At 39.1% G+C, this 21,621-nt stretch overlaps 1 protein-coding gene across 3 annotated transcripts; it reads right to left on the bottom strand.

Moving 5' to 3' along the window:
* Positions 1–10,879: 10,879 nt before the first annotated feature.
* On the bottom strand, positions 10,880–17,175 carry LOC110696794. Of its 3 annotated transcripts, XR_002506395.1 has the most exons (9): positions 16,248–17,175; positions 15,257–16,118; positions 14,923–15,181; positions 14,330–14,637; positions 14,056–14,237; positions 13,864–13,971; positions 13,673–13,757; positions 12,723–12,839; positions 10,880–11,872 (listed from the first exon to the last, which is right to left on the bottom strand). XR_002506395.1 is itself a non-coding variant. In XM_021874132.1 (4 exons), the coding sequence occupies exons 1-4, from the start codon at positions 14,199–14,201 to the stop codon at positions 12,753–12,755; spliced, it is 426 nt and encodes a 141-aa protein (XP_021729824.1). In that variant the 5' UTR covers positions 14,202–14,322; the 3' UTR covers positions 12,435–12,752. The 3 variants fall into 3 exon arrangements, 1 of the variants encoding a protein (XP_021729824.1); XR_002506394.1 differs by lacking the exon at positions 10,880–11,872 and having other exon boundaries at positions 12,435–12,839; XM_021874132.1 differs by lacking the exons at positions 10,880–11,872; positions 14,330–14,637; positions 14,923–15,181; positions 15,257–16,118; positions 16,248–17,175 and having other exon boundaries at positions 12,435–12,839; positions 14,056–14,322.
* Positions 17,176–21,621: the final 4,446 nt, after the last annotated feature.

Genomic DNA, 21,621 nt, shown 5'->3' on the forward strand with positions numbered 1-21,621 from the left:
TGTCCTGCGGGAGAGTTACAATTCCAAGACTGGTCTCTGGGCGCCTGTACCTGCAAATCAACGGAGACTCCAGTTGGGTGGTGTTCCGCCTCCGACGATCAAGTTATAACGTGTTCGGAAGATGTAAAGTGCGGAAGAGTAAAGTCTCTCTCGGATTCTAAGAGAGTAACTGCAATTAATGATTGCTCAATTTTTTGTGTATATTTTTGAATCTCTGTTTCCGAGGAGGAAACCCTTTTATAGGGTATCGAAGTGCGTGCCCAGTCTTAGGTTGCGAAAACCTAGTATGGACTGGGCTGCCTTGGAGTTTGGGCCATTGAAGGCCACCTTTCCTAGTTGGCAATCCGTTCGCCACATGTCGTGCTCTGATTGGTCCACTTTGGACTCTTCACTGAATGACACGTGGCACACTTTGGTTGGTCCATGTGGATAATACGTGGCAGGGTTTCATTGGTCCATGTGGAGGGATGAAATGCCCTAGTCATTTTCCCCTCACAGGGGTGACGTGGCTTGCGATGTGGCGCTTGTGATAGGTGTCACATGCTGATTTGTCAACAGCTTTTACTGTTTTTTTTTCAAGGTGACCCTTGAAATTACCCCCCCTATAAAAGGGGCATGTCCCAATCATTTTTGGGACATTCCAAAGATTTTCAGACAGTTTTTTAACTTAAGAACTTGTCATTTTCCGAGAAAAACAATTGCCGCCTGCTACCTGACCGCCTGCTCTTACAGCCGCCCAAGACTCTTTCAAGCGCCTTCAACTTTACAGACTAAAGGTAACCGCTTGTTTTTCTCTCGTACTTTCTCTTTGTTTCTTTTTCTTTTTGAAAATGGTATCCCAAAAGCACACAGCACGACCTAGGTTAGTGATCAGCCGGTCACCGGGGACGGGTGAATCTAGAACTTGGAGTGCTGACTGCCCCTTGCTGGACCACACTTTGCGAACTTCCCCAAGTCAGACTGTCTATGGTGACCATGGCCAGAATCAAATAAACGACCAGGGTGGTGAACTCGGACGGCTCCTCCTTTAGGGCGCCTGTTAGTGAACTGTCTGATGTGACGTCTGGCACCCCAAGCATTCCCTGTGATTCAATATTAGAAGAATCAGGGGAGGAAGTGCAAAGTGAAGTCTCGGGCTCTCTTGAACAGGCCCCTCAGATGGATGATAGGTCCGACTGCTCTGAAAGTGAACCCGAGACGAGTACCTCTTGCAGGCCGGCTGATGCCTCGGAGGAATTGCACTCTCGGCTGGAAACAACGAGAGAATCCCTTTCTGTGGAAAAGGGTGAAGATTGGGTTGAGCCGGCTGCTAGCCGCCGAGGGTCGTATGCCGCCTATTACTGTCATGTTCCCGCAGGCAGGCGGAAGACTTTGGCTAAAAAAGTGAGAAGTTTTAGGGCTGACCATGTTATGGGACATGGTTTCATCTTATGCGTGCTGGATGCTGAGGACACTATAGTCTGGCCAGAGGGGTCCAGCTATGCAGACGAATACTTTGGTTGCTATGAGGCGGCCATTCAGGCTGGCCTTAGGTTTCCCCTCCATCCGGCCGTGGAGCGAATCTTGGACGGATACCAACTAGGTGTCTGACAACTTGCCCCTAATTCTTGGTTTAACATCTTGGGTTATGTTGCCGGCTGTGAAATGCTGGAAGTAGATCCCAGCTTTGAGGCATTTGCTCACATGCATTACCTCAGCCGGACCCCAAAAACAAGCGAGTTTGGCTGGTACACTTTGTCCAGCCACAAGGGCTACAAGATGACTACAAAGAAAAAAGTTAGAAAGAAAAAGAGAGAAAGATCTATCAACTTAAATTCTTGGGCATAACCAACTACCCAAACCTAACTCATTCTCGAATCATCATCATCAAGACATCATTGACCAACAACAAGCGAAAACAATGCTACCAAAAAGATTATCAACAATACCCAACAACAAGACCCAACCCAAATCCCCTCATCATTCCCATGAGTCCTTGGTGCCTTCCCCCACACTTACCTAAAAACACTCCCTTTTGACTCAAACACCCCCCCACACTAGATAAGAGCATCGTCCCCGATGCTTCACATGCAAAGGGAATGAAAGGGAGGGTCCAAAAAGGGAGGGAGAAACAAACAGACCGAGGGGGGAAACTATTGGCCACTAGGGCCGACATCACTGTCATCCGCATTCCAACTATCGTATGAAAAGCCCGGGGGGGCATTGGGATCCCAACCTCCGGTGTAACCGAGAGGCCACCTATAATGACCCTTGAAAAGGTCTAGTTGGGATGCGAATAACTGGTCAAATGGCTCGGGTTGAGCTAGAGGCAAGGGGTGAGAGGGATCAACGTAGGGGTAGTTAGGTTCACCCTGATAATCACTCCCACCAGAGAAACCCAGTAGTCATAATGACCGGACTCATCGGGAAAGTCAATCCTTGGCACATTGGGGTCCGACGGACCCTGCCATTAAGGGTACGTAGGTTGGTTGTCACCCCCCCAAGATGGCACGGACCCTTGTTGGGCCGGCACATATGGATAGTTAATCGGGTGAGTGTCATCCCCTCTACGTACGCTAGCATCGTATAGGGCATTGGTTTGAAAAAAATGGTGTTGTTAGGAGGCGATCATACCTTGCACGCCGAGTTTCATGCTCTCCATTTGGGCCCGCATCGCCGCCATCTCTTGATGGTAGTAAAATTGTTGTTGATTTGGTTGTTGTTGTTGTTGTCTTCGTCTTCCATGTTGATGTTGTTGTTGTTTTTGTTGCTGTTGAAACGGAGGGTTTTCTTCCACCTCATTCTCATCCACCTCATTATCATCATCATCCTCATTACCTTCGCCAATCTGCATTCTCGCAACCGGGAGGACACCCGATTCCTTTCTCACCCACCACGGGTGATTAACTCCTTCCCTTGTAAAAGAAGTGAACTCCGGCTTGGGGAGGAGGCAATGATGCTCATGGGAGACAAGCAAGCTCCAAGTCCTTCCTCTATCCTTCCAATGGGGGTGCAAGAACGCAACTTGTCCATATGACCCAACCTTTCGGCCAACCTCGTGACCATCCCTCCACAATGAATTTCCCCCTCTTTGTCCCCGAGAGAATTCCTTCAATGCACTTGGTGAATAGAAAACCAAAATTCACTCTACGCCCCAATTCCAGCTTTGTAGCTAGCCACAAAATTCGGATCTCTTCAGTGGTGATCTTTCCCAAGTCTTTCTTATTGTAAACCATGTACCCAAGTATTTGGTGAAGGAGTCTGATAACGGGGTGCATGATTTGACTGGACAATGAATATTTGGCATTGAAGACATCCATCCACGAGATGCATTTCCACCACTCAAGGGGGTTATAATCATGAAGGGACTCGTGCTCTAGGAAGAACATGTCGGCGTCTGGGTTGAGGTCGAGGAGTTAGTTAAATTTGCGAAGGTTTATGGTTTTTTTTTATTGAACAGTTGGAAGGAGATGGTGAGGTCCCTTTCTCCTGCGGCGTGGAATTCGAAAAAGGCTAGAAACTCGAGAGTGGGCTCTTTGCATGTTTGGTAAGCACTTGACACAAAAGAGCCTAGCCTTCGATTGTTGAATAAGAACCAACAATTGTCATCGATGCCAAGCTTGGTTGTAGTTGGTTGGTGGTAATTTTTGGTGGGTCTAAACTTGCGATTTTGCAAGTTGTCGTAGATGGTTTTGTGATTTTTGTTGTGGAATTTGAGAGGTGGCAAAGGTGGTGGTGGTTGTTCTTCGTTTTGGGGGTTTTGGGAGGTAGAACCTTGGGGTTCCTTCCTACTCTTTCTCTTCTTTGACCCAAACACCATTTTGACAATAACTAAGCTCAATCAAACACAACTTAAACCATAAAAATATACACCCAATTCAACAAGCTTTCACAAATACCACACCTTGAACTTCACTCCACAACACCAAACAATCTATAATACTCTCCAACAATCAACAATGTTAGCAGGTTATCAACAAACAACCAAGCTATGAAGACAATATAACATGAATCGACATTCAATCATCAAAATTTCCCAAACAACATCAAAAGAACAACAATGTTTCTCATTAAGAAATTACTTCAAATTTTAATTGAAACTAAAGAAAAAGTGAAATATACCAACATAGAATGATCATACTCCACTCCACTAGCCCTTTTGAAGAAGAAATTTGAGCTACCTTCAAGAAATTAACAACGGAGCCCCAAAATAAATCCACGAGAAAACGCCCCGTAGCAAGCCTTGAATGTTAGAATTTCCGGATTTTTGATGAGGAAATCGAAGGAAAATGAAGAAATTTGATGATTTTTTGATGAATTTGTGATGAAAATTAATGAATTTGAGAGGTTTGAAGGTTAGGGTTTGACGGGGATGAAGCTAGAGAGAGAATGAAGAGGATATATATGTCGAATTGGGGGAAATAAAAGTGTGCGAAAATGCCGTTAAAATTTCAAAGAAAATCACAGACCTGCAGTGCCGCTCCCGCGGGCTTAAATGCCGCGCCCGTGGGTGAACCTGTCCGCGCCCGTGGGTTTATATGCCGCGCCCGTGGCACGTAGATCGCGCCCGCTCCTAAGGCACGGCGAGGCATCTCCAGAATGTTGGAGGAACTTCCTCTTCTTCTATCCGCGCCCGCTGGTTTATGTGCCGCGCCCACGGGCCTTTGGAGAAGGCTTTTCCTTGGGCGCATTCCCTTTTACTCCTTTCATAATTCCATCTCGGATCCTAAAAAGGACTCCCTTGAGGTGAAAACACCCTCAAACCTTAATCCGAAAAAGCATTGCTCAAAAATCCAAGTACCTACAAAATAACAACCAAAGACCATAAGATAAAAACGCCTAAAAGAAATCAATCAAAAACGACCAAATAGATGAAATAAAGAAATAAAAGAGTTGAGAACTCGGGTTGCCTCCCGAGAAGTGCTTCTTTACAAGGTCACTAGCTTGACCATGCAAAATTATCATCCAAAGGGTGGCTCAAGATCCATCGGATCGAGCCTCATACATTCAATCAAACCAACTTCTTCCTTGCAAAAGTAGTGCTTCAAATGATGGCCATTAACCATGAACTTGTTGTCACCCGTCTCTAACTCAAAATACCCATAAGGAGTAGTCCTTGAAATCACAAAAGGCTCCGACCATTTGGATTTGAGCTTTCCGGGAAACAAACGAAGCCTAGAGTTGAACAACAACACCTTATCCCTAACCTTGAAGCTCTTGTTCCTTATATGTTGGTCGTGCCATTTCTTGGTTTTCTCCTTGTATAGCCTTGAGTTCTCGTAGGCATCATATCGAAGCTCCTCAAGCTCATTGAGCTTGAGATATCTCTTCTCACCGGCCAACGACATATCCATGTTAAGCTCCTTTATTGCCCACCAAGCTTTATACTCCAACTCAACACAACAAATGACAAGTCTTCCCATAGACCAAGCGATAGGGGTTTGTTCCGATTGGAGTCTTGTACGCCGTCCGCATGGCCCAAAGTGTGTCGTCAAGATTGAGGGACCAATCCTTCCTAGACTTGTTCACCATCATTTCAAGAAGGTTCTTGATCTCTCTATTTGACACCTCCACTTGTCCTTGAGTTTGAGGATGATAAGGTAGACCAACTTTGTGATGAATTCCGTACCTCTTGAGAAGAGCCTCGAATTGCTTCTTGGCAAAATGAGAACCTCCATCACTAATTAGCACCCTAGGAACCCCAAACCGCGGAAATATGATTTTCTTGAGAAGTTTAAGCACAACCTTATGATCATTGGTAGGGGAGGGTATAGTTTCGATCCACTTAGTCATATAGTCAACCACTACCAAGATGTATAAAAGGCCCCATAAAGTCGACACCCCAAACATCAAAAGGCTTAACCTCCAAAATGTTTTGTTGAGGCATTTCATCTCTTTTGGTTATGCCACCACTTCTTTAGCACTTGTCGCATCTTGAAACAAACTTTTGAGCATCCTTATGCATCATCGGCCACCATAGGAGAGATTGAGAAATCTTGGCCACCATATAAACTCACCCATGTCCTCCACATGGCAACGAGTAGCAATGCTCAAGAACTCCTTCGATTTCATGGTCTGGAACACATTTCCGGTAAAGGCCATCTCCACGCTATTTAAACAAGTAGGGGTCATTCCAAAAGTACCTCCTCACTTCCTTGAAAAAACACTTCTTTTGTTGTGAAGAGAACTCCGGGGGAATGACCCCGCAAGCAAGATAAATGGCTATATCCGCATACCATGGGCTAGATGTTGAAGCCATAGCCATGAGAGTTTCAAATCCTACATCTTCATTGATTGGCACATCCTCCTTGTTCTCAAAAGGAAGCCTAGACACGCCACATAGTTCTCCGCTCCCTTTTTATCTCTCATCTCCATGTCAAAATCTTGAAGCAAAAGAACCCAACGGATGAGGCGTGGCTTAGCTTCCTTCTTGGTCATAAGATAGCGAACCGCTATGTGATCCGTGTACAAAATCACTTTGGAGCAAATAAGATAGGACATAAACTGGTCCATGGCAAACATAACCGCAAGCATTTCCTTCTCCGTTGTTGTGTAATTCTTTTGAGCTTCATCAAGTATTCTACTTGCATAATAGATGACATGAGATCTTCCTTCTTTCTTTTGCCCAAGCACCGCACCTACTGCAAAATCACTCGCATCGCACATTAGCTCAAAAGGCAAGCTTCAATCCGGAGCTTTCACAACGGGAGAGGAAATGAGAGCTTCCTTGATCTTTGAAATGCCTCAAGACAAGCCTCATCAAAGCTAAAAACAACATCTTTCTTGAGTAATTTGGTCAAGGGTTTGGCGATTGATGAAATTTTTTTGATAAACCTCCGGTAAAAACCGGCATGCCCTAAAAAAGCTCTCACTCCCGTAACGAAAGTAGGAGGGGCCAACTTTGCAATCACCGAAACTTTGGCCGAGTCAACCTCAATCCCCTTCTTTGACACTTTATGGCCCAGGACAATTCTCTCCTCAACCATAAAGTGACATTTCTCCCAATTTAAAACCAAACTCGTCTCTTGACACCTTTTCAAAACTTTTTCAAGATTATAAAGACAAGTGTCAAAAGACGAGTCACCAACACTAAAATCGTCCATAAAAACTTCAATCTCATTTTCAAGCATTTCCGAAAAAATGGAAGTCATGCATCGTTGGAATGTTGAAGGAGCATTGCATAACACGAATGGCATTCTTCGATACACAAATGTTCCATATGGACATGTGAAAGTAATTTTCTCTTGTTCACTTGGGTGGATAAGGATTTGGAAACAAAAGAAACAAAAGAAAGCATGGTGAGAAAGTCTCTCCAACATTTGGTCCATGAAGGGGAGAGGAAAATGGTCTTTCTTTGTATTTTTGCTCAACTTCCAATAATCAATACACATTCTCTACCCGGTCACCGTCCGGGTGGAGATTTCCTCTCCTCCTTCTCCCTTGACGATGGTCATTCCACCTTTCTTTGAAACCACGTGAACCGGGCTAACCCACTTGCTATCGGAGATAGCATAAATTATGCTCGCTTCACGCAATTTCAAGATTTCTTTCTTGACAACCTCTTGGAGGTTGGGGTTCAACCACCTTTGAGGCTCAATCGAGGTGGATTGATCATCCTCAAGATGAGTACAATGCATGCACAAAGAGGGGATAATACCCTTGATATCATCAATGCTATACCCTATCACATTTCTATATTTTCTCAACACAACAAGCAATTTTTCCAAATCAAGACCACCAAGGGTAGCATTGACAATTATAGGGTATTCCCCTGGGGGAAGGGGTTTGAGTTCTACCTTGGGAGGAGGCTTGGAACTCTCCTCCATTTTCTCCTCTAGTTCAAGATCTTCTTTATCCTCTTGTTGTTCATGGTCTTCCTCCGTTTGAGTTTCCTCCATGGCCATGACAAACTCTTTTGCTTCTTGAGAGTGATACTCTTCCTTGCATGTAATAGCTTCAACCATTGGATCTTGAGGCTTCATCATAACCCTTCTCAAATGATCCAACTCCTCATTCACAACATCAACCCTATAGCAATTTTCAACCATGGGGGTCTTGAGCAACTTAGAGAACTCAAACACAATCTTTTCATCGGAAACCTCACATGTAATGGTGTTGTTCTTGCAATTGATCAGCGCCCCCAAAGTCTTAAGAGATTCACGACCCAAAATCAAAGGAGTATCAACATCTTCTTCCATATCCATCACTACAAAATCACAAGGCACATAAATATGCCCAACTTGAATAGGAACATCTTCAAGCTCACCACAAGGAAAATTGGATAGTCTTCCTTGTAGTGATCATTTCAATGTTAAGATTTTGAGCAATGGATAGAGGAATCAAACTAACACTTGCTCCAAGATCGGCTAAGGCGCCCCTAGCTTCCATATTCCCAATCTTTACCGACAAAGTGAAACTTCCCAGATCCTTTTGCATCTTGGGCATCTTATGTTGAACAAGTGCACTCACTTGATGGGGAAGAGTGATGAGCTCATCATTGAGCTTCCTCTTGTTGGTGAGAATATCCTTGAAAAACTTGGATTATGAAGGCATTAGTGTGACAACTTCGATGAAAGGCAGCTTGATGTGCAAATTCTTCATCACACTAAGGAATTTTGAAAACTTGTCATTCAACTTCCTCTCCGCAAGTCGACCAGGAAATGGAACTGGCCCATCAAGATTCCTAGCTTCACTAGGAGTCGAAGTTGTATTCTCATGTTTAAGCTTCTTCTTCTCCATACTTCTTTCTTTCTCAGCAACCTTCTCTTCTTCAACTTCCTTTTCTTCACCCACATTCTCTTCTCCTTCCTTCTTTTCCTCACTATCCCCCTCCTTAGGGCCGTCATAGGATGTACCCGATCTCAATGTGATTGCCTTGCAAGAGTCGGGTTTCATGATGTTGGAAGGGTTAGTTTGTGATTGTCCGGGTAGAGTAGAAGGTGAATTGAAAGGGACTCTCTCGGCCAATTGAGCTAGTTGTGAATCAACCATCTTGTTATGAGCCTTGACCTCTTGCATTTGTTGATTCATGGCTTGAAGTTGTTGAAGAATTTGGGTTTGAGTAGAATCGAGTTAAGATGCTTGCTCTTGACTCCTTTGAGTCGTTTGATTTTTATTGTGGTATTGGTTTTGATTATTGTGTTGGTTGTTTCTTGGGTAGTTTTCTCTAGGGTTTTGGTATTGAGGGTTGGATTTGTATGATTGTTGAGCTTGTTGATTCCATTGTTGAGGTTGGTGAGCGAATTCGGGTGGTGGTTGCCTCCAAGCTACTCCACCACCACTTCCCCTATATCCATATTGCCTTGTGTTGTATGACGCCACATGCTCGGGGCTCAAACCCCCACAATAAAATGTATCGTGGTTCGTTCCACCACAATTTTGACAAGAGAAAGAATTGACTTGAGAGGAGCTTGCCCCACTATTGACACTCGTATTCAACTTTGTAAGCCCTTTTGTCAAAAGCTCAATTTGATGTTACAATTGATCAACCTTCTCCAATTCATACTTTCCACCCTTCTTTGGTGCATTCCTCCTTCTACCACTCCAAGAGTAGTTCTTCATTACCTCTTCAATTGTTGTTTCAACTTGATTTTGGGGGACCTTAATCAATTGTCCACCCGCCCCCGCATCCAAGTTGGATCTAGACATAGGTTCCAATCCATCATAGAAGAACCGCATGAGCAAGCTTTAATTGTATTCATGGTGAGGACATGCTTGTACCAACTCTTTGAATCTTTCCCAAGCTTCACTAAGACTCTCATCCGCTTCTTGCTCAAATGATGCAATCTTCCTTCTCATTTTGGCGGTCTTTTCTTCGGAAATGAACCTCTTTAAGAATGCCTTGACTATCTTTCTCCATGTTGTAAGAGAATTTGGCTTAACTTGTTTAAGTCACTTCTTTGCCCTACCCGAAAGAGATTGTCGAAATAAGTGCATACATATGTATTCTTGAGAAACTTGATTGGTTTGAATCATGGCACAAATCTCAAGGTATTTATCAAGGTGCTCAATAGGATCTTCACTTGGAGAACCTGAAAATTGTTCCGCTTGTACCATTCTAGTGTATTGAGGATGAATGTTAAAATTGGTTTCCTTGACGAGTAGCAAAATCCCACCCGTGAGCTCATAATCCTCGTGGTTCCCAAACTCATGAAACAAAACATCATCTTCTTGCCCCGCCATTTCCTTGCTTTGAGAATTTGAAGATCAAGAATCACTCTCACTATCAACAATAGCACCAAGACCTCGCCCCTCTTCTTGATAGAGTCTACGAACTTGTCTCAAAGTGCGGTCGATTTCGTGGTCAATGTAATGTGTAGGAGGTCCTTGAGATCTCCTTTGCATCCACCAAAGCTAAGCAAACAATTAGCAATGACTAGCAAGAGAGTAAAGAACAAAATAAAAAGCAACAAATCCAATAATAACACAATAAGAGTGCAAAACAAGTCGTCTCCCCGGCAACAGCACCAAAAATTTGGTCGAGGGACAATAGGTCGTGTCTACTATCCCACATAAAATTAACAATTTATATTCCTAACCTAACTCTACAAGTTTACACTAGATAGTGGCAAGCTAGGGTCGAACCACAAGGAAACGAGGTATTGCACAATCAAGGTGAAATAAAGAATCTATTGCAAGTAACAAGGGGTATATTGGTTTTGTTTTCGAGAATATCTAAGATTAAACTATCTACTAAGAAGTGATTAAAACAAGCAAAATAAGGAGTTAAACTAGAATCACTAAAATAGAGATGAAAGATAAGATTTTAATAGAAATATGATCAAAAACACTAGGGAGAGGGGGTTCCAATCATGATCTACTAAGACAACTATGATAATCATCATGGATTCATGCCAAGGAGTACAAACTCTACTCAAAATGATTCATTCTCATGAAATCACTCAAAGCAAGTCAATGAAATCGATCAAACTTAAATTAGATCATTCTCATGCATCTAATCTAGAATTCAAATATTGGGGATAGAGGTGCACAACACTAGCTCCAAGCATAATAAGCACAAACTCATCAACTCAAAGCAAAACCCAATCAAACATCAATATAAACTCAATCAATCATGATTTTCACCCCCTTCCCTAGCCAGAAATCTAAGCTAGAGAAAGGAAGATAGCCATATTAACTATACTAAACATGTATTTAATCCCAACAAAACTAAACATGATTCAAAACCAAAGAAAAAGCAATGAAATAAGTAAAAACAAGGAACTTTATGAAAATAAACACTATTAAGAGCAATAAAACCAAATAAAAGATAAGGGATAAAGAGATTACTACTATTAACCTTGAAGGATCGAGCAAACATGGACTAGTTGTATTGAAAAGATGAAAGCTTGAAGAAAACTTGAAAATATCTTGATTACAACAATGGAAACTTGAAGGTTAAGCTACTTTCTCTCTCTAGAATGTTGATGCTCTCTCTCTACAATATTTTTCAATGGAATAGTGAATGATAGTCCAAAATTTTTCATGAAATTCATGCTAAACACTATATATAGTTTCTTGCTTAAAACAAAGAAAATGGGTGAGGGAGAGGCCTCTCTAGAAAGGCTATCGCGCCCTCTCTGTTGTGGGTACGTAGTTGGAAAAACCCAGCTCGCCGCGCCCGCGGCCATCAAGGTCGCGCCCTCTCCTTGCCATCTCCCAGCCATCTCCAGAAACTGGGTCTTCAGCTCAGGACCTCTGTCCGCGCCTGCAGCAATGGCACCCGCGCCCCGTGGCATAGCATTCCTGTCCGCGCCCGCGACAACAGCGCTCGCGCTCGCGGCTGCTATGGCAGTGCACCCTTTCCCTTTTGCATCTCCTTTCCTTGGAACAAGCTACTCTAGCAACTTCAACTCCACTTAGCAATTCCAATTCCGCCCACGAGTGTTAGGAGCTATCAAAACAAATGAGTAAAGGGTAAAAAAGCAAAAGAAAAGATAAAAGAAAAGGAAAAACACAAGAAAGAACGAGAGTAACTAAAACAAAGGTAATAACGGTAAGAAGAGGTACAAACAAGTGACAAATAAGGGAATTCACTAGTGAAAAAGGGTGAAATGGTGGCATGAACGCCCCTCATCAACGTTCTAACATGATCGTCGGAGGCGGAACTACCACCAACCGGATTCTCCGTTGTTTTGCAGATATAGGCACCCGAAATCCAGTCTTGGAATTGTAACTCTCCCGCAGGACACTAAAAGACCCTGAATCAATATTCAGACCCCATATCAAAGATATAGGGTTTCTTTGAATTATTTTTTTTATTTAATTCATCATCCTGAAAGATCCGTTCTTAACCTAACAGGTCTGTTAGCAAACCTTTATTTTTTTTTAAATCAATAAAATATCTAAATGGCTTGTTTTATTTTTTTTTTCCAGCAATTTCTTCAATAAACCTGTTTATTTTCATCTAAAACTATTCTACATAATATGTAATTCTATAAAATTTCTTGACAAATAAACTTTTAAGCCTGCTTCATATATAATTCAATAAATTCCATTATAAAAATCTCACCCCATATAATTTGTGCCGCCCACAATTACACCATTACGAAAAAAAATAAAAAAAAAATAAACCAAACCCTTAGCTTTCTGCCATTCTACCATGTACACCATAAATTCATTACAAAAAAAAAACACCATGGCACTATACATTAACCATTGTTTCCAAAAACATCAGCACAATATTATAATGTTCCAAAGTCTAACTGTTGAATAAAAATTTGAACCAAAACTCAAGCAATTACCATACTACCGTCTTTGACTTCTTCATTAGCTTAATTTAGTTGCTTAAGCAAATATTCAACCCAAATGTCTCGTATCTCATCAATTTCTTCTGATGAATAAGCTTCTTGAGTAAAGAACTGCAATGTAAATAACAGAAGTAAGAATTAAATAGGGCCATGGAAGTAGTGTCAAATCTCAGTTGAAAATCGAATATGTGAACCAAAGCTCATAACTGAATTTCAGAACCAAACCAAAATTGAATTTCAGAACTTATTTTCAGAACTGAATTTCAGAACTGAATTTAGATCTGAATTTCAGGACTGATTTCAGGCAAGGGCAGGGCAGGAGGTATTGACTGCTGCTGCCCTGCCAAGGCAAGGGTGCAACTGTCCTGCCCTTGCAAGGCTACTGCTGCTCTTGCAAGCTAAGGTGGCTACTGCCCTTTGCATATATTATCTTTTTAAATTAGAGAATGAGCATCTAAATAATGCCGGCAAATTTAGAGCAGTTAAACTAGTAAGGGGGGGGGGGGGGGGGGGGGCTGAGCTCATTGTATTGCATAAGTATAGCCTGGTAATTCATTCTAATAGTGAAAACTAGTAAGGGGTTAATGGGGGAAGAGAGAGGGGGAAACGAGCTCCTAGTAGCAATTACAAGCAACAAGTCCTCTCACAATTATAGTTAGTCATAAATATATGTGTTAAAGTGAGCAAATTTTGGTCAGAAATATTGAGTTGAAACAACCAAAGTATCCCAACTACATAAGTTATAATCTTGTCAGTAATCCATAACACCCTTTTTTCTAAAATCTCGAGCATGTACCGGCACAAAAAGTATCCATAGTCCTTGTGTTTAGGATGACTAGGACACTACAACAGAATCAAAGACAGATCATCCATGAGTTACTTTATTATGTTAAAGACCTACAACAGATCATTGTATGTTAAGTTTAAAAATATAAAGTGAATACCTTTGGTTGCTTCCACCCAATATATGCATCCTTTTTTATTTCCTTGATATCCTTGCGATGGAAAACGCTAAATTGTTTGATTCCCCTACATAATTATGACAAGATAAAATGATAATAATGACAAAAATACCAATTACTTGAACATCAATACAAATATAATGAAGTCATTAAATGATTACTCAATTACTTACTCATTGATGACTGTTTTAGCAAACTCAGGTATATTGTCTGCTCCACCTGGATCCAACCAATAGACTGACCCATTCCAAGGGCTAATAACAGCTAACATCCAATTCCGACTACATACAAATTACACGACAAGTTAATAACATAACATATCAATAATTATCAGCAATTGTAGAGAAAACACATATTGCACGTACTTCTCATTAAAAGGTGCAAAGAATAATTGATTACGATTCTTTCCCTCATTGCACCCAAAGACACGAGCTAAGTATTTAGACGGGTTTTCCTCTTCTATTGTTGGAGTCATTGGGGATAGAACATTGGAATCGCAAAATCCAAACATACCCGAAATTCCTTCTTGACATTGTTCTTTCAAGTACTTTTCCCCACCATAAAAGGTCAAACATGTAACAAGTTACTGAAAATAAAAATTCTCAAATAAGTAATACTTAAAAAAGTAAATGCACTTACTTCATGAAAATATTCAAGTGAGCTGCTCCTATCTCTTTCTGGGAACACCAATTAAGCAAATCTTCGTAGTCAAGAGTAACATTAACCACATTTTCAGTCAGAAATACACTTTTCTGGAAACTTAAGGAGATGGATTCACTCCTCTTTTTCATTCCCAAAGCATGAGTTTTTAACGATTTTTTTCTCCAACTAGTAGTCACTTTTTCACAATCTTCAGCAGTGAAAAGATACATGTCAGTGGTTGATGTTTGGGATGATGCCGATCCTGGGGATGGAGTAGTCACGTCTTTTTCCAGGTGCACATCAGCCTTTCATACAAACAATATATATCAAGTAAATGAACTCTTAAGTATTCATAAGAGGATGAAAATTGCACTGATTTCTAAAAATCAATTTTGAACTAAATTCAGTTCTAAAAATCAATTTTGAATTAAGTTAAAATCAATTCTGAACTAAATTCAATTCTAAAAAAATCAATTCTCTTCTTTACCTTGTCCCTTTATTTTTTATGCGTAAATGTCGTCAATAAACTTCTATAACATTAACAGGGAAAAAAAGGAATTCATAGCTAGTTAAAACTTTCAATACAATACCTTAACTGGAAGAATCAAGTGCATTGGCCAAGCATTGTAACTCTTCTTAGCTTGGCAGACAAAGATTAATTCTTCGTTTGGACATGGCAAGGGAGCATTCGGCACAATATCTTATATAATAGACTCGGCGGTGACCGGGGGGGTAGTGATTGGACATGATTTCTGATACCTTTTGCCTTCTCTATATAGACCTTCCCATTAGCAACAATTACATGTCCTTTATTGCCATCCTCAATATCCAGTTGACAATCACTCCAGCCTATACAAGTTATGACACAATCAAATTTCATATACATAATTTACATTCGAAGATGTATAACTTTTAATACAATACCTCAGGAAAAGTGAGTTGATCAGCTGTGAAATCATCATGATTGTTCTGATGTGCATGGTCAGGTTAATTAATTTGCTCTGTTTGAGGCCAAGAAACATGGTACATCTCGGCCTCAGGGCTTTGAAGATGAACCTGGTGCACGGGAGGACTTATCTGAGCCTCATTACCACGTGAAACATAAGCAGCATCCTAAGATTGAGACTCTAACAATTGATGACCTTCACTTTGTTGTCGCCCAACCACTCTAGTTAGTAGTTGTGTAAGTGGAATGTTAAGCAATCCATGGTCAACCGAATTATTTAATTGGGTAAAACCTAACCTGTTACCATCAAGACCACCAAAACCACCGAATTCAGCTTGCTTACCAAAACCAAACTGACCACCAGAACCAGCGTCACCACCAAAACCAAACTGTCCACCAGAACCAATTTGACCACCAAAACCAGTCCTACCAGAAGAACCAACCTGTTGACCATGACCAGACTAACCACCAGAACCAGACGGACCACCAAAAGCAGGCTGACTACCAACATTGCCAAATTGACCAAAAGCACTGGATTGACCAAAAATGGCCATGAACGATTTCAATTGCTCCTGATTTAAGCATGACATGATGAAAGACAATAATAAATTCTGACTATTTTTCATAGTTCCCATCTCTGATTGCATCATGCCGATTTTGGCATACAATTGGCTCGGTGCAGTTGGTTTGTTAAAGCCAAAATATTCCTTTATTTGTGATGCCTGATCCAACTGCCCTCACTGAACCACCATGCTCATGCTTATTCAATGCTCCATCTAATATATCATCCCGACCATTACAAGCGAATTCTCCTCTTTGAGCTTGAGCCTCCACTGCAATCTGCAATTTGAAATTTCAAGGGGCGTAATAGATGAAATCAATTGAAATAGATTCAAATCAAGGCAATCATTCACAAGAATTTTATGAAAAAAAATTGTTGTGCAGAACAGTCTTCATTAGATTTCTTACAATAGCTTCATGGATTTCCCTATCGACTGGATTTTCAGAAGTTACAATTCCATCTTTGACCTGAGAATGAGCTCTGATCCAAGTCAAGTGTCGAGGCACTTGTGACACATGGACTCCCTGTTTTTCAAGTTCTTTTTCCTGGCATTGTACAAAATTAATTTAGACTTATGTTTTAATTATAAGAATAGAAAATTTCAACACCCATACTGTATATATGGTAGTTACATATACAATATATGTCAAACTTTCGGCCTCCTTAATACTTTGAGGTCTTCTTCTTTGCCCTCACACGATTTTTTTCACTCAATTCCTACAAAAAATTTTGAGGTAAAATTTAGTATACACTACTATCTTGCTAGAGGAAGCTTAACATAAACTTATAAAGAATCAAAACTAATAAGCTTCGTAAAGGGGATAAACTGGTTGCAAGTCCTATGTCTTTGTGTTTATCAGGTACAGTTACACACTGAAATTCCTCTAACTTGATAACATAAGGGACATATACTATGTATTATTTTAAAAATAAAATAGCTACCGTAATTTAGTTAAAAAACGAACATGTAAACTGAAGATCATAAATGAATTTCATAACCGAACCAAAACTGAATTTCAGAACTAGATTCAGATTTGAATTCAGAATTGAATTTCAGAACTGAATTTCAAAACTGAATTCAATCTGAAGTTCAGGGCGGAGTTCAGCATTGAATTCAAGACTGACTTTAGGAAATGGGTGTTTGCAGGGCAGGGGAGTGTGGGTGGTTATTTTTTTTATTATTATTGTGTTGATGCAAATAGGCATCTAACACGAGCATTTTGGGCATATCCTATAGGTAGGAACGATTTTCAGTTGTTTGGTGACTCTATTTCTTTTAATACCACGTATGACACAAACAAGTATTCTTTGGTGTTCTATCCTTTCACTAGTGTAGATCATCATAAAAGATATATCACTTTTTGTGCTTCTTTTCTTTCCAAAGATGATATAGAATCTTTTGTTTGGCTGTTTCAAACATTTTTAAGGTGTATGGGAAAGTAACCTTCTTGCATTATTACAAATCAAGGCCCTGCCATGGGTATTTCCATTGAGAAGGTGTATACGGGAACTAAGCAGTGCATGTGGCACATTATGCATAAGGTTCCTGATAGGGTTGGTCCTCGATTGTGCCAAGAAACTGATTTCTTGAAGAAACTAAGTGCATTAGTCTTGGATAGGGAGATAGAACCTTATGAGTTTGTTTAGGGTTGGAATCTTGTTTTACAAGAATTTGGGTTGCAAAATCATGAGTGGTTTGTTCATATGTTCAAGATTAAACACCTTTGGATTCCTGCCTATTTCAGAGAGTTATTTATGGGTGGGCTGTTAAGATCTATTTCTTGATCTGAGGGTAAGAATAACTTCTTTTGTAACTTTATCAACCCTCATGTTACTTATGTCGAGTTTATTCTTCGCTATAAAACTACATTGGATGCTCAGAGGCATGATAGGATGAGATGACTAGACTAAACAAGTCCATGCCTCAATTGGTCACTCAGTTACAATTGGAGAAACATGCATTTCTTGTTTACAATTGTGCAATTTTTTATGAGTTTCAACAGGAATGTGAGGCTGCCTGTTATTCATTTGGGGTAGAGAGTTGTAACTCACTTTATGGTGATGGTGTTGAGTTTTCTGTTTTTGTGGATAACGAACGGAAGAAAAATTTTGATGTTTTTTTTATTTATCCACACATGAGTGCACTTGTACCTGCAAGATGTATGAGAATCAGGGTATATTGTGCAGACACATTTGTTCATTATGATCGTTATGTTTTGAACCGTTAGACTAAAGATGTTTTAAAGAATGCTTCATTGGTTTGTAATTTTCAATGTGTGGATGATGCTTCTAAGTTTGATAAAAAGAAGTTAATCTCTGATGTGTGGTCCAAGATGCTCTCTTGTGTTAGTTTAGCAAAGCAATGTGAGGATGATCTGTCTGATCTTATTAAGAGTTTGACTTTATTTGAGGAATAAATGATGAAAAAGAAAAATGGTGAAGGTCAAACTCTTAATAAGATCAGACAGATCATGTTGGATGATCTTATTAAGAAAAACTGAACCTGAATTAAAAAGAAAAAAGAGTCTGATCTATGTTTGGTTTTTGGAATGGAAGCTCTAGTAACCTGAATTGGGACTCTGACATAGCTTTTGCCTTTAGATGTTTTCTTTTCTTAAATAACTTTTGCATTTGATATACCTGCAATATTTAATTTTCTTTAGATTACAGCAACAAAGTAATTATATAGGATTTGCATATTTTTGAAAATTTTCTTATTTACCACTTCTTTTATAAAACTCTTAGGTGGCTCCCAAGAAACTGTGTCCTCTTATTCCGTGTTGTCCAAGTGATCAATAGTTTCATTTTTGAAATTTATCACAGCAAGGAAATAATGATCATCCTTCCTTAAGGGTATAAACACCTGCAAATTTCACAAGACATTTACTTTTAATCTTTAACTTTAAAGCTACTTTATTTTACTTTTAACAACTATTTATTTACGCTTTAGAATTTTTGATGTACTTACACACTTAGCAGCATCCAACTCCAGTACTAGGGATTTTGTCCATTCATCCCAGACTTTTTAAAGGGCAGTGACTCCTTTTTTTACTTGTGCTTTCAAACAAACAGATAAAGAGCCCTGCAAATTGTTTAAATATTATTTCAACACTATTAATCACTTTTTAGTTCTTTCTAAAGCAGAATACTATAACTTACCATAAAGTATAATCCAAACAAGAATCTGACTAATTCTGTCCCATTCCTATCTCTTTCGTTCTCAAAACAATTGAGGTAATAAGTCCAAACAGTGATCAGGGCATCTGAAACTTTCCACTGGTTGAGTAACAGATCACAATCTCCTCTTGTTAATTCAATAGACTCTCCAAACCAAGCAACAACTTCACTGCATTGTGTTTTATATTAGTTTGGGTTTTATTTGCAACTATATAAATATTAATCTTTCATAAATGACGAATTACCTTTTGTTTGGAAAATTTTCATCAACGATGGCCACATAGTCGATAACTTGGTAGTGTTGCAAGCTCATTGTGTTCATAATGCGCCTTTCTTCTTTCATGAATTCTGAGAAATAAATCATCTTTTCCAATTTGATTTCTTCATCAGATTTCTTTGGTTCCTCAAGTTTTCTAGCAACCTTGAACTTTGATACTCTCTCCAAAATTGCATCTCGTTCTCTGTTGATATCTGATAGAATAAGTGCAGCACATATTTGAGGACGATATACCTTTCTTCTGTTTGCAAGATCAAGGTCTGCATCAAACTTTTCTCCATTGAAGCACAACATATGGACCATCATAAAGACACTACAGTCTAGGGTATATTTTGAAGATTTCCAAGAAAACATAACATCATTAAAGTCATAAGACAATCTATCTTCAGCTTTTTCATGGTTAATTCTCTTCAAGAACTCTGACATTTCTACTAAGTATAAGAATTACAAAAATAAATTATAAGAATAAAGATAGACTACAGTACAGTTTACTTTATAGAAAAATATCATTTACTTGAGTTGTAAAATCATTTACTTTTGTTGAATAATTATTTACTTTAATTAGGGAATCATCCCATAGTAGATGCAACATTTTTGTAGTAATTCATATTCACTTCATCATATTCTCTATTATCCAAGTACTGTATGCTTTTTTTCAATAAATTAACCACTACTAAGCTGTAGTGGTTATGCATACAAATCGGAACACAGATCTGTCAAAATAAATACATTATTTAAAATCCAAAAGAATAAATTTTATTTCAAAATAGTTAGGATAATAAAACCTAATAAACATACCAAATCAGCTCCTAAAATTTTCTCTTTTCCCTCACAAAGGCACATCCAATCATACCAAGCTTGATTCAACTCAGCCAAAATTGTTCTTGGTGAAGGTTTTTCAGTAGGTTTTTGTGCTTGTGCTTGTGAAGGGTTTTGAGATAGCATAGAAATCTCAAGAGGTCTTTGTATATCACAGCAACAAAACATGCCATTCATTTAGAAATTTAAATAGATTCTTGGAGCAGAGCACTAGAAAAACCCATACATATCATTCAATAATTCATTTATTTTACAAATATTCCTATTTACTTTAAACACTAACTCTTTTACTTGTAACACTAAATCTTTTACTTGTTCACAGAAAACTTGAACTGAATATTAAAAATAATATACTTACAAAACATGATAAGTAAACATGTATTCAATTCTTAATTAATTGTATTACTTACATTGTGGTCAATACCAAAGAAAAAACAAGATAGATTTGACATTCTTGACTCGTTCATAATATATGCCAAATTCATAACAACGTTTGATTCTATCATTGTAGGGGGGCAGATGGAGCCAGAGATACTTCGTCATCTCTTGTGACCATAAGTTGGTCTTCAAATTTCACCAACTCTTCACTATACACACAAAAAAGTTTAACGAGTAAATGAAATACTGAATAAAGTAGATTGAAGACTTATAAAAGTAGAACACAAATAACACTTACTTTTTCAATGAATTTTTTAGCACAAAACAATAATCAGCCATTGATTGCCACAATTCTAGCATTTCTTTCATTCTTGATTTGTTGTTTTTCATCCACTTACAAACAAAATCAACATCAACTCCTTTTTGTCCAAATTGCACTGAACTCCTTATCTTTCAAGCTAACTCCTCCTGAATGTTTGTAAGCAATGTGTTTGCTTCCTTAGTCATAGTTGGCTGCTGCACAAAAGTATCAGCCCCTTTGGTAGCTAAGTTCTCTTGAATGCTACTAAGGACTGTGGCTACAACCTCAGTAGCATCCCTTCCCTTTTCTACTTCTACTCCAACTTTTTGCCCTTCATGGCCTTCATTGATCAGTGTTTCATTTTTGGCAGGTTCATGAGTATCAGCATTGATATATATAGTTTCCAGATCAACAACATGATCATCAACATGATCTTCAACATACTTTTCAGGGTTTTTCTTCTTGTTTTGCTCTTCCCAAGTAGAATAGAAAACATTTGAAACATCCTTCAAATCATTATAGATCCTAACAACTTCATTTAGAGCTTTTAAAATCCTACGTTCTTCTAAAAGTTTATGAGTTTGAGAAACTACTGGAGATCCTTTTGATGTTAATGGACCTGTTTTAGCTTTTTTAAGCCTATATTTTATAGAGTTCAAACTTTCAGCATGTAACATTGAAAACAGAGCTGAATCTCTTTTCAACAATAACAGATCCTCTTTAATTTCCTGCAAATTATGAAAATATCATAGTTATTACAACTTTGAAAATGTTATTATTTACTTTTTAAGGTAAATTATTAACTTTTAAGTCTACTATCTTTACTTTA

The sequence above is a fragment of the Chenopodium quinoa genome, unplaced genomic scaffold, assembly GCF_001683475.1.
Source record: "Chenopodium quinoa cultivar QQ74 unplaced genomic scaffold, ASM168347v1, whole genome shotgun sequence".
In the NCBI taxonomy this organism is placed as follows: domain Eukaryota; kingdom Viridiplantae; phylum Streptophyta; class Magnoliopsida; order Caryophyllales; family Amaranthaceae; genus Chenopodium; species Chenopodium quinoa.

Bases quoted from the DNA above. Each gene is read 5' to 3' on its own strand.
- LOC110696794 (XM_021874132.1), bottom strand. From the start codon at position 14,201: ATGTTTGGATTTTGCGATTCCAATGTTCTATCCCCAATGACTCCAACA. The intron at 13,758-13,863 runs GTAAGTAATTGA...ATAATTATGTAG, and splicing joins GCTAAAACAGTCATCAATGA to GGGAATCAAACAATTTAGCG. The intron at 12,840-13,672 runs GTATTCACTTTA...TTTACATTGCAG, and splicing joins TTGGGTGGAAGCAACCAAAG to TTCTTTACTCAAGAAGCTTA.